General features: G+C 33.3%; 1 protein-coding gene across 1 annotated transcript in view; it reads left to right on the top strand.

The window, feature by feature from the left end:
- LOC131955378 (uncharacterized) overlaps positions 1-9,481 on the top strand; it is a 32,044-nt gene extending 22,563 nt beyond the window's left edge. The window contains exons 16-19 of the mRNA XM_059319500.1: positions 4,985-5,142; positions 5,259-5,401; positions 6,662-6,836; positions 9,109-9,481. Of these exons, the coding sequence (XP_059175483.1) occupies positions 4,985-5,142; positions 5,259-5,401; positions 6,662-6,836; positions 9,109-9,389 (757 nt within the window). The 3' untranslated portion in view covers positions 9,390-9,481. The remainder of the gene's footprint in view (positions 1-4,984; positions 5,143-5,258; positions 5,402-6,661; positions 6,837-9,108) is intronic.
- The last annotated feature ends 4,691 nt before the right edge of the window (positions 9,482-14,172 follow it).

The following is a 14,172-nucleotide window of genomic DNA, read 5'->3' as shown; positions in this document are numbered from 1 at the left end:
TAATCTCTATAATATATAAAGCAAAGTTGTCGGGTGCCCGATAGGGCACTTCCCGGCGCCGCAGGCGCTTCAAATTTGGCAGGATCTTGCCTTGGGGCGACAGAACACGGGGGCCGGTTGGCCGAAAAGTCTACGATGTGGGGGTCAAAACTGACCTCGACTGACCGGCGCTTTATATGAGCTATAAATCGAAAATAAATGTCCAAGGAGGAACCTCTTCATAACTCCTGAGGTCGTAGACCGACCCTCGGGCGAATTAATTAAGCATTCAAATTCTCAATGTTTTCGAAAGCCTAAGCAAAGCTGGGCAGCATGCCTAGTATATATATATATATATATATATATATATATATATATATATATATATATATATATATATATATATATATATATATATATATATCGATGGTCTCGGTCGAAAACCGTCTAACTCAAAAACATTCGATTTTCTTTTTTTTTTTACATTAATCAAAAGCCAGTATGATTCCCCAAAATGCCTGAAAATATTATAAAAATCTGTAAATTGATTATCGAGATATAATCATTTGAACAAACCGCCTATTATTTCAAGCGCTAAAATTCTCGGCGCAAAACGAATATCGCTATATTTGTCAGTACACTTTTGATCCGAAACGTAGTCGCACGCTGCAATCACACAATTTTACAGCACAGCAGTCACAGTACTTATAGGTAAGGATATTTGATTAATCATGTTCAGCTATTCTATTACATTTTATCATTTTATAGAATAATAAACAAATATTTTTTTTTTAATATAGCACATTTCCAGATTTCCAATAACCAAACTGATTTGTTTACAATTTTTTAGGCTAACATAATCCTTTGAAATTAGATCTTTATTCAAGAATATTAATATCAATCAAAACAATATTATTCGAATTATATTTCCACAAGATTGTGCAATAAATTTAATTATTTTTAATTCACTACTAGCTTTAGATTGAGGTTTTATCTATGTGTAAAGAAATTTTTTTTATGGTAGGTTACAAAATGTTTGGCGTGCATGTTCAACGACATGGTTAGTCTTTAGTAAATCATTTTTTTTAACAGAAAAGCCTCTCTCAACACACCAGATTCTCTCAATAGACCAGCCTCTCTCAACATACAAGCCTCTCTCGACATACCAGTCTCTCTCGACATACCAGCTTCTCTCAAAAGATTAGCCTCTTTCAACAGACCAGACTCTTAACATATCAGCCTCTCTCAACACACTAGTCTCTCTTAACAGACCAGCCTCTCTCAACATACCAGCCTCTCTCAACAGACCAGCCTCTCTCAACACACTAGTCTCTCTTAACAGACCAGCCTCTCTCAACATACCAGCCTCTCTCAACAGATCAGCCTTTCTCAACAGACCAGCCTCTCTCAACATACCAGCCTCTCTCAACAGACCAGCCTCTCTCAACATACCAGCCTCTCTCAACAGATCAGCCTCTCTGAAAACATACCAGCCTCTCTCGACATACCAGTCTCTCTCGACATACCAGCTTCTCTCAAAAGATTAGCCTCTTTCAACAGACCAGACTCTTAACATATCAGCCTCTCTCAACACACTAGTCTCTCTTAACAGACCAGCCTCTCTCAACATACCAGCCTCTCTCAACAGACCAGCCTCTCTCAACACACTAGTCTCTCTTAACAGACCAGCCTCTCTCAACATACCAGCCTCTCTCAACAGATCAGCCTTTCTCAACATACCAGCCTCTCTCAACATACCAGCCTCTCTCAACAGACCAGCCTCTCTCAACATACCAGCCTCTCTCAACAGATCAGCCTCTCTCAACAGACTAGCCTCTCACAACAGATCAGCCTCTCTCAACAGACCAGGCTCTCTCAACAGACCAGCCTCTCTCAACAGATCAGCCTCTCTGAACAGACCAGCCTTTCTCAACAGACCAACCTCTCTCAACATATCAGCCTCTCTCATCAAAGAACAGCCTCTCTCGAAATACCAGGCTCTCTCAACAGATCAGCCTCTCTCTACAGACCAAGCTCTCTCAACAAACCAGCCTCTCTCAACAAACCAGACTCTCTCAACAGACCAGATTCTCTCAACTGACCAATCTTACCATACAAGAAACAAGTCTCTCTCAGCAGACCAGTCGTAATATACAAAAGACCAAACTCTCTCAACATACCAGCCTCTCTCAACATACCAGCCTCTCTCAACAGACCAGCCTCTCTCAACATACCAGCCTCTCTCAACAGATCAGCCTCTCTCAACAGACTAGCCTCTCTCAACATACCAGCCTCTCTCAACATACCAGCCTCTCTCAACAGATCAGCCTCTCTCAACAGACTAGCCTCTCTCAACATACCAGCCTCTCTCAACAGACCAGGCTCTCTCAACAGACCAGCCTCTCTCAACAGATCAGCCTCTCTCAACAGACCAGCCTTTCTCAACAGACCAACCTCTCTCAACATATCAGCCTCTCTCATCAAAGAACAGCCTCTCTCGAAATACCAGGCTCTCTCAACAGATCAGCCTCTCTCAACAGACCAAGCTCTCTCAACAGACCAGCCTCTCTCAACAGATCAGCCTCTCTGAACAGACCAGCCTCTCTCAACAAACAGTCTCTCTCAACAGATCTGCCTCTCTCAACAAAGAACAGCCTCTCTCGAAATACCAGGCTCTCTCAACAGATCAGCCTCTCTCTACAGACCAAGCTCTCTCAACAAACCAGCCTCTCTCAACAAACCAGACTCTCTCAACAGACCAGATTCTCTCAACTAACCAATCTTACCATACAAGAAACAAGTCTCTCTCAGCAGACCAGTCGTAATATACAAAAGACCAAACTCTCTCAACATACCAGCCTCTCTCAACATACCAGCCTCTCTCAACAGACCAGCCTCTCTCAACATACCAGCCTCTCTCAACAGATCAGCCTCTCTCAACAGACTAGCCTCTCTCAACATACCAGCCTCTCTCAACATACCAGCCTCTCTCAACAGATCAGCCTCTCTCAACAGACTAGCCTCTCTCAACATACCAGCCTCTCTCAACAGACCAGGCTCTCTCAACAGACCAGCCTCTCTCAACAGATCAGCCTCTCTGAACAGACCAGCCTTTCTCAACAGACCAACCTCTCTCAACATATCAGCCTCTCTCATCAAAGAACAGCCTCTCTCGAAATACCAGGCTCTCTCAACAGATCAGCCTCTCTCAACAGACCAAGCTCTCTCAACAGACCAGCCTCTCTCAACAGATCAGCCTCTCTGAACAGACCAGCCTCTCTCAACAAACAGTCTCTCTCAACAGATCTGCCTCTCTCAACAAAGAACAGCCTCTCTCAACAGACCATCCTCTCTCAACAAACCAGCCTCTCTGAACAAACCAGACTCTCTCAACAGACCAGATTCTCTCAACTGACCAATCTTACCATACAAGAAACAAGTCTCTCTCAGCAGACCAGTCGTAATATACTAAAGACCTAACTCTCTCAACTGACCAATCTTACCCTCCAAGACACCAGCCTCTCTCAACAGACCAGCCTCTCTCAACAGACCATTCTTACCATACCTCTCTCAAAAGATTAGTCTTATCATACAATAGACAAGCCTCACTCAGCACACCAGTCTTACCATACAAGATACCAGCCTTTCTCTACAGACCAGTCGTAACATACAATAGACCAGCCTCACATAACAGACAAGAGACAAGCCGCTCTCAAAAGACCAGTCAGACCTGTCAAGAATTTAATGCCACAGATATTCCTGCACTGCAGTACAACCCAGATGCTACAATCTACTTCAAAGTGAATTAGGGGATAGCTGGCAGTTGCTAAGCTAGGGTCGTAAGATTATTATATCATCTGTAGCCTCCGACAAGTTGTACAGGAGCAGAAAAAAAAAGCTGTCATATATGAGCACCTAAAATCAAGTCAAAAATACACATTATTGTGATGATTTGCCTGATTTTAAAAATATGTTGCCATTTTAAGTTTTCTTCATGTGACGTTTATTTAAGGAATAAATTTTAAAATTAAGCACGTTTTTTTACATTTTGTAAAATAAGTAAACATTAAGTCATTATTAATGTGATTAATGTGTTTTCTCATTCATAAAACATCTGACAATAAGGTTTATATTTTTACTATTATCATTCTACAAACCCACCACCCATCAGATTTAGTAAAATAAACTGTGAAAATAGAAAGATGTAATAAATAAGGCAAAACCTTCAACAGTTAACAAGTCTAGTGCTAAATACAGACATAATGAATAAACAGTCGAAAGCGATAAAGCCATACTAAAACATCTGTACTAAAATTAAACTGACCCCATAAAGTAGAATAAACTCAAATAATTAAAATATGAGCCCAAAACTATAATCTAAATATTTTGAAGTGTTAATTATAACTTAAAAACATAAACATAACTAAATCACGTGCATTGGACAAAACGAACGAACGCAGCTGAGACCAAAATTCTCGGTACAAAACAGCTAAGTCTGCGCGCGCACAGATAGACGGTTTGCATCGAGAGTTTTAGACCGAGCAAACCGTCTATCTTTTAAAACCTGCTATAATTTTGTAAATATTAACAAAACTCATTTTAAAACACTACAGTATAGTCGGTAGAGAGTTTCTTCGCACATATCATTTTTAAAAATTTGTATTAGATCGATCAACAAAGAAATAATCAGTTTTTTGTCTCTCCCGTAAAATTTACATTTTTGGAGTTAGACGGTTTGCGACCGTGACCATCGATATATATATATATATATATATATATATATATATATATATATATATATATATATATATATATATATATATATATATATATATATATATATATATATATATATATATATATATATATATATATATATATATATAGTCCAAATATATAAATGTATTGCAACAAATATACGCATAATGAGACTATATGTGAAATACTAATTTCCGCGTTATGTATATATTATTGAGTGCAGAACCTATTTTTTTTCCTTTTATAGACTAAATCTGAAACTTGAGGCAACGTACACACAAAATAAAAATAATATGACCATAGATATTGATGAAGAGAAATATCAGATAGATTTTAAGAATAAAACAGCAGCTTCTATGAAGACCCACCATGTTTACAGTTTAATCAGGAAAAACGTGCCTACAGGTAAGTTCCTCAACTTACTTAGAGAAACAGGTTGACCTATTGTAAATTGTTATACGTTTTAACTGTTGAATTTTAAATTGGAAAGGAATTACATTTTGTATTATTCAATTTGTTAGCTCAAGAAGCCTTACCAGCCAATTGGGAAAATATGAATGAAAATATTAACTTGTGTATTGTGGTTTTGAAAACGGAATCATCAGAGTTTAGGCGCGTCTCGGAAAATTTTAAGAAAAGTGGCGGTAAAGGAGAAATATTGAAAGTATGTTTCATTTGTTCACAATACTTTTTTTTTCTCGTGTTGTATTAAGTGTTATAAATGTAGGCTATACTATGTCAAAATATTGTAAACGAATACTGTGGTGATAAAATTTGTTTGCACTATTTGTGATCATTACATTAATCTAGAGAAAACATAAACATAAACTGCCATCTTTAAGACTAATTAACACCACGTAAGGTATGTATAATTTATTTCGCCATGACATACCACATAGGGTCCTTTTATTTTAATTGAATAGAAGATTAATTTTCGCTCAGTCAAATACTACAAGTTAACATTTTCCCAATTTATCTTTGTATAATATAACAAATTATAATTTTTAAAAAATCGTAACACAAAAAACTTAAAATACTAAGGGAGTTAAAATAAGAACCATAATTTTAACAGCTCTGTGGTTTTCAATATATATTTTTGGCTACTAGTTCCAAGACATTAGAAAAAACATTATTTTTACAATTAAAAATGCTTTTTTTTCATCTTTTAAGCTTTATTTAATTTCACTGAAGTTCTTTCGTCGTTTGGCGGCGGTTATTCGTCATGAGTTTAAACTTGCAAGTTTCCAAAGGATACATTTCCTTAAAAATTGTTAATTTGATATTTACATATTTTTAAAATAATTTATTGTTTCGTTTATTATGTACCATTTTTTCTTGCTAAATACGCATATTATTTGCGTTCATTTGTTTAACAATTTTTCTACTATACAGTTCAATTCTGTTAAAACTCTTTACGTTTAAAATAAATTAATACAAATATTTATTAACAAGTCTTTTATATAATTTTGCACTTGAATGAAGAAATTAAATGTTTTATTTAAAATTATAATATTGCGCCACTAATTAAATAACTGAAAACAATAACGTGGGCGCTATAATATGTATTGAATTCCCTTACAAGATGTAAAGTTATTTGAGTGACCAATGCTTTCGTTTTTAGTTTTTTTTTCAAATGTTGGTATATTATATATATTTTTAAACATTCCGTTTCTATTTTTGATGCATATCTTTCTAAAATGACAGAATTTCGTAGCCGTACAAGTTTATATATTCTGTTGTGTTTTTAAAGGAATATAAATAGTTATACGAAACATTTTAACAAAACAAAATCTTACTATACAAAATAATAAATACAATCTATCTTTTCAGCATTAACAAAATGTTATTGTTAGCTATCTATGCGTAGTAATTCTTTTTAGTAATAGATCTTCAGCTAAAGGAGTATCGTTGTTACGATTTGTAGGTTGAGCGTTTGCAAAACAGATATCTCTATCAACAATATGCGACAAAGAAAAGAGAGATAGAAAGTAAAAATCCTGGACATCAAAATGAGTTGCTTCTTTTTCATGGTTCGGATGTAAACGCAATTAAAGCGATCAATAAAACTGGATTCAACAGAAGTTACTGCGGGAAAAATGGTAAATGCAAATGATGCTTAAATATGTAGTTTCTGTGGAGGCATGATTAAAAAAATTCGTTTTACAAGAGCGTTATTATTTTTTTAATATAAATCAAACAATATCCCAATTTATAGTCCATTTATTACACCAATGCATCTTCACAACACGATTTCGTACTGCGGCTCTAGCAATATTATTAAATGCATTATGTATTAGACACACAAGTATATTCACATGTGCTTCCAAGTTATAGTTTATGTTTTAGTGCTTGATGCTGTTTGTAAAACACCAGAGATAATTACATTTGATAACTGTTTTTAATGTCCAAGTAATATATACATATTAAAATTGAATTGAATACTACGCAGAAAAAAGGCAAAATTTTTGGACCCCCATATACACACACACGCACACACACACACACACACACACATATATATATATATATATATATATATATATATATATATATATATATATATATATATATATATATATATATATATATATATATATATATATATATATATATATATATATATATATATATATATATATACATATATATATATATATATATATATATTTATAAATATATATATATATATATATATATATATATATATATATATATATATATATATATATATATATATATATATATATATATATATATATATAATTTTCTCTAAAAATTAAAATTTTAGAATTTCTTTATTTAATAGTTTAACCTAATTCGTTATGACATAAGCATAACAATGTAATTTTTTCAGTATGTTTTACTTAACTAATAATTAAGAGAATTAGTTTTTAAAATTTGCTTCGTACATGAATAAAATTTCATCAATCAGACTATTTAAAAATTAGAAAAAGTTTTCGAAGTAGTTCAAACGTTTGTCTATCCTTCACACTACATTTTATGTCGAATCTTTTTATTTTACTCAAATGCGTGGTTCAGTTAATGCATAATGATCACGGTTGTATTACATCAATTTATTTTCTACAAAACCACTACTGATTTGCATGTCATCCAAATACTTCAGAAAACAAAAAAATAAATTGTCGGCGTGGTCGAGTCGGTAAAGCTCATGGTTGCTAAACCGAAAAGTCTCGAGTTCGAACCCTCGGGCAGATGAGGCTCGTTAGCTGGGGACAGCCACTCTTCTAGGAGAGACAACTCCAAAATTAAACAACTGCTGCCTTGTAGTTTGTTCTTGGTTGGACAAAGGCTATGGAAGCAAATCCAAAAAGAAAAGCAGGCTGAAATCGGAGTCAATGGCCTCAATGGCGCATAACCAGTTGACACGTAACGCTTAATTGTGTTGGAGGCGTGGTCGAGTCGGCAAAAAGCTCATGGTTGATAAATTCGAACAGTCTCGAGTTCAAACCCACTGGCAGATAAATCTCGATCCCCTTCAACACTAATAATTAAGAACGAAGAAGAAGAAGAAGAAGGACCCCATAAACGACCTCTGCCACCCCCCACCCCCCCGTGTTTGGCGGTATGGTTGTTCTTCCCGTAATATTACGAACTTAAAGAATTTCTGTCAAACGTCTTACTGTTTCTAATATTCGTTATTTTATAATGTATATAGAAAGTATTGCAATCGTGCAAAAAAAATCGAGATTTTTGCAAATCTCGATGTTTTACACCTCCTTGAGCCGGAAAAAACATAGTTTAGCAATCTTGTCCTTATGTCTGTATGTGTGAGTATGTATGTGTGTGTGTGCGTGTGCGTGTGTGTGTAAACACGATAATTTGAGTACCATTACAGCTAGGTTGATGAAATTTCATATATAAATATGATATCGAATTTGTAGATCAGTATCAACTTTTCAGCGATTTCGATAACCGGAAGTGGAACTTTTTTTATTTTCAATTTTTCAAAATCCTATAACTTGAGTATTATTTCAGATAGATAAAAGAAATTTCACATATAAGTATAAATTCTAATTTTCTTCCTTCTGTTAAATTTTTAGTAATTTCCGTTGACCGAAAGCAGTAGTTTACTCTATTTCCGATGTCTTAAAAAACGCATGTGAATTTATAAAGTACTAATAATATTCCGCACTATTATACACACATTTATTTTTCGTTCACTTGGTGTACAATTCTTTTTTTACGATATTTTGTTCTGTATTAAAAGTTTAAGTAATTAAAAATGTATTAAAAATCTTGTTTAAGTGACTTTAGACGCAAACTCTAAAATATATTTCCAGTATTTTATATTGTCCTTAAAATTTTAATTGAAATTTATGCATTTGTATCTGATCTTTTAAATCATTTAAGGTGCTTTGTATGGAGAAGGTGTTTACTTTGCTAGAGCAGCCTCATATTCTGAAACATTTTCTAGACCAGACACAAAGGGTGAACGAAGACTCTACCAAGCCCGTGTTCTTGTTGGTAGATCAATAATAACCCCAAAAGGAACTCGATACTTGCCAAAAAGACAGGACTGCGACGCCTTGTTTGACTCAGGTAGAGCTCCAGATGAGAGAAAAGAAGGAATTTTCGTTATATTTCATGACTGTCAAGCTTATCCTGAGTATTTGATAACTGTTCGTTTGTAAACAGGGAAAGATCCCAAAACAGTTGTTTGAAAATTTATTTCTGATATTATGTCTCAATCAGTATTTTTATTGATATTTTTTGAATATACATGCCGTCGGACAAGAAAAGTTCAGAGGGAATTATTACTTTATTTGAAAAGTCTTTTAAAATTAATTTGTTTAAACTAAATAGAATTAAAAAGCAAAAGAGGAAGGGGAGAGGGTAATATTTATTGAAATATTAGTTTTAGTAAAATTAAAAACTGAAAAAAAAATAATATTCATTTTGTACTGATTATTATCAATCTTGTAATTAAAAGTGTAGTTATTTAATCTGCTTCTTTGAGTATTTTTTAGCTACTCGTTTTCTCTAAAACGTTAAAATTGCCTATTGATCAGAAATAAAATTGACTGTTCATTTTTTAATTATATATATATATATATATATATATATATATATATATATATATATATATATATATATATATATATATATAAATTGATCTACTTTCTATATTATCATACATTTTTAATATGATAATATTTTAAAATGAACAAATAATTTTTTTTGACCTTGGTTTATGAAGAAATTGTGGGGTCAGTACTATGTCCAGCCGCTTTTAGTTTCCTAACGCAAGTCCAATGGTTGACTCAAGGACTTTCTTTAGACTTTAAAGCGAGATATGAGCTCGAGTCAAGTGCTCGACCAACCGACTACGTTATCTCCTGTAATGCTTATTTTATGTTGTTAAAACTTTTGAAATTATTTGATTTGATTTTAATTAATATTAATATAATGTTAATAAATGTGGTTTACTAATTTTATATACTATGATTTTTAAACGACTTATACTTATAGAACAATGGTTTAACTCTGGTTATATTATTTTTTTATATAACTATTTTTACGATTATTACAGCGCATATAAAGTATCAATCATTAAGTAACATATCCTATCTAAATGTTTAATCACAATGGTAGATGATGTATTGATTATTTATTGTTGCTTGTTAACAGTCGCAATTAGAAAAGACTCATTTATAAAGCAAACAAATGGACTTCCTGTAACAGTTTTGTTAATATTGGTGACTGTAAACAATTTTCCTGAACTTTATGCTAGTTTTCTTTCTACGAATATTTTGTTAGGATGTCACACTATTTACGATTACTAGATTAATAAACACATGATTTAAAAATAAAATTGAATACAGTTTGACAATTTTAAAGAAATGTTCTTGCAGCTTTGTAGATTCTGTAAACATTCATTAATTGCATTGATAATCTATTTTCAATGTGATGTATAATGCTTTAAACAAACTCAAGATTACTTTATTTCGTAATTAGAAAAAATCTCCCCCAAAATGTATAAGTTATTAAATTGTTAGAAAGTGCAATATAATTTCTTAATTAGGGCTTGTTAGCCTTAATGAAGAGTAAATGCACATATGCTATATACCTACATAATACGTTATGTACTTCTAAAATAAATTATACATAAGTTGCGCTAGGCGTTAAAAACAAACCGTTGCTTATGTAAATGTCATAATTTTGCTAAAATAAACATTTTAGTGGTAATAATATGGGATTTTTGAAAAAAGGAATTCATCGAAACAAACTAAATTTTATAAAATATATTAAAATACCTTTTCCTGGTATAAGTTATAGTAAGTCAGCTGTTGGTTTTTCAACGATTGGTGTTTAGCTGTCACTGTAAATAGGCCTATAAGCATATTTTTTATATTAAAAACTAACTTCTTAAACAAAACTAGACGTTAACTTTTGCAATTGCTTCTTAATCTATACAACCGTAAATCACAAATGCAATGTTTTACATTTAAAAATTAGTATCTATAATATATATTCCATTAACAAAAGCGTGGATATAGAATAATGATAGGTAAAAATAGTCCTAGTGGCGTAGATACAGGTGGAGGTGGCTGGATTTAGGGGCTGCCGAGGCAAGGGTGGGAATAAAAGTTATAAAATTAAAGGCTAGTTTAAGCTGCAGCACTTAATTATACAATGTCAAAGTAGAGGAAACATTCAGCTACGTCCTAATTTACTTTTTTCTATCTTGATTAACGATAAATAGGTCAAATTAAAAAACAGCAGATCGGGGGTGGGGGCGATTTTATGCCAAAGTGGATATGATGAATTCAACCTATTGGATTTGTGAGTCGTTGAGTTGATAAATAATTTAACACTTTGAACAGAAGGAATTGTATTAAAGCATAATGTAATATTTCACCTGCCAAGTTTGTTAAGAAACGACATGTGTTTGTTTTTTGTGGCTAAAAGTTACGTTTCACTCAACGTCAGAGATTGAATGAATATCACGTGGCCATCTGATCAGTCAAATAGCATACGGTCTGAGCTGGTGGGTATAAGGTGCTAATGTTTTAGTCGTACATTTAAGAATTCATAAAAATGTAATCATGATTTGAATGTTATAAATCACGTAATAAATCATTTTACAAAAAATGTACCAAAGAGATGAACGTTTGGTGGCTTATTTAATAGCAAGCTCCTAACATTGCAATTTTCATATTATTACGGCCAGTATGCCTACTAAACGAGGTACAAATTATGACTACAGTACGAAACGACTTCTTCTGCTTTGTTACCTTGTTAAAACTTACAAATGTTCCAAAATAGCATACTATTTTCAAAATTATTCTAAATACACGACAGCGTTGGACCTAAATGATTTCAACTTCTTCAAACCATCTTGAAAACTCTTTTGATTTTTAATTTCTTTCGGCTCCCAAAATGAGCAGAGTGTTAGGAAACGGTTCGTCAAATATCGGTGATATTTGTAAAATATCGTAAAGCTAAAGTCCTGACAGTCGAACATACCCATCACTCATTTAAAACGATTTCCTTCGCGATTTTTTTCGACCACAATTTCATTATATCCAATTGATTGCACAACAGAGCCCAACTGTATTTCAGACTGTGTGTCCTATCCACCCCTTTTCCTATTTCTTATTTCGATAAAGGCATTTGATCTTTGCTGGTTCTGGTCTGAACATCCTGGACGGTACAACTACCATTAAACATGTTTTTATTTGCTCTTCCACGAGTTCTATTTAATCTGCATTTGTTTTTTAATATGTGCGATAAGGGACAGAGCATATCTGCAAAATTCAATTCTTCATCTCTCCTCTCACAAGATCACGGTTCTCAAATTATCTTTCCGTTTACGATTGGCTACTTATAACTCACAGAAAAGAAAGCCTTTTACACCAACACCACCATTCGTTTACAAGTCATGCTCTATTATGGTAAAACATTTCTAATTTGAAACCACTGAATATCTATTCTTTTATATTCTACAAGCCAGATAGCTTTTTTGAAAAATCTTATTTGTAAGAAACCGTGACTCGTGTTTTTATAAGGCATCACAGTCCCAGATCTGTCTGGGTTTTGAGAATATATTAAATTTCCAATTACATTATATATAAAAATATAGAATATATGCAAAACCCTAAATCTAAGTGTAAACTTAACCATAACGACAACCTACAACAAACATTATACATAAACGAACATAGAAATAGACATAATAGTACGCCTTGACATACAGTTCTACGTCTAAAAAAATACACACTTTAACACAAATAAAAATATACATATCCATCTACATGTACATTTACTTCCTTCCTCGTGTCATCGCTATAGCTTTTGGAACCATAAAAGTAAACATCGCACCATGCAGTGCTATTCAGTGCACCGCATTGTCCTATTATAAGTAATAGAGAAGGGTTTATTTATATAACGACATAAATTTATTTTATAGTTGCCACTGTTTTTACTTTTTTGCATAACGTAAAGAAAATATAAAGTGCACGCACATTGCTAAAACATATTAAAAGGATCAATGTCAAATATCATTTTTGTTTATATTCCTAGAAAATGTTAATACATTTTTATAACAGGAGGGTCGAAATAAACTAATTAATTCAACAGTTTTTATTTTTATTTTGCCAAGAGAGGTTATTTATTGAGAGTTGAATTTATTTGCCGAAATACGCCCGGATTTGATTCACTTGAAGACTACAGTAACCTTTCTTATCCGGATTTTTGTATTTATACTAATAACTATTTTTATCTTGATTTACACAACAGCATTTTATTTTGTACTAGCGTACCCGTCCCCCGCGCGTTGCCGCGGGGATAGAAGAAAGTTTGACGAAATATATTAGAAGGATTTCACCAACGCGTTACCAATCATATGTTCTTAGACGCGTGACCTTGTTTTCTAAAAGTGAGTTATTTAAATGTAAACAATTATTGCTCTTGGATCATAATTATCGGGACACGGGTTTACCTACACTACCAAATGAAATCCTTAAATGTTCGTTAATCACTCACCGAAATAATGAGGTAGAACACACTTCGTGACCACCCATTTATCAAAAACGTAGAGAGGCACTCTCGGGAGCCCCCCCCCCCCAATAACACTATCGCAGAGGCGCAGCGTGGGACTGTTGGCTCTTTAAAAATAACAAAGTGCCAATGTGCTAACAGGATAACCCAGAGCGCCACATAGCATCCAGAAACAATGATGCAGATTGCATCATTCGCTAAAGTTACACAAATCAAAAGGGTTTTTAAACTTGTACAATTTTTTTTGTTGAAGTGTTATAAACATCAGTGTGACTGGTGCAATTTGTTAGCGTTACTAATGGTATACTATTAGAAGCTCGATCTCAATTTCGGATTGGATCGTCTAAAAATAGATGCTAATTGCATCATTCGCAAAGTGACGAAACTGTACAGCGGATTTCCGCGCATTTCAAA

The sequence above is a fragment of the Physella acuta genome, unplaced genomic scaffold (genome assembly GCF_028476545.2).
Source record: "Physella acuta isolate Inbredline_101_S28 unplaced genomic scaffold, ASM2847654v3 ptg001064l, whole genome shotgun sequence".
NCBI classification, from domain to species: domain Eukaryota; kingdom Metazoa; phylum Mollusca; class Gastropoda; family Physidae; genus Physella; species Physella acuta.
The sequence above is the reverse complement of the archived record's forward strand: the minus strand, read 5'-3'. Positions and strand labels throughout refer to the sequence as shown.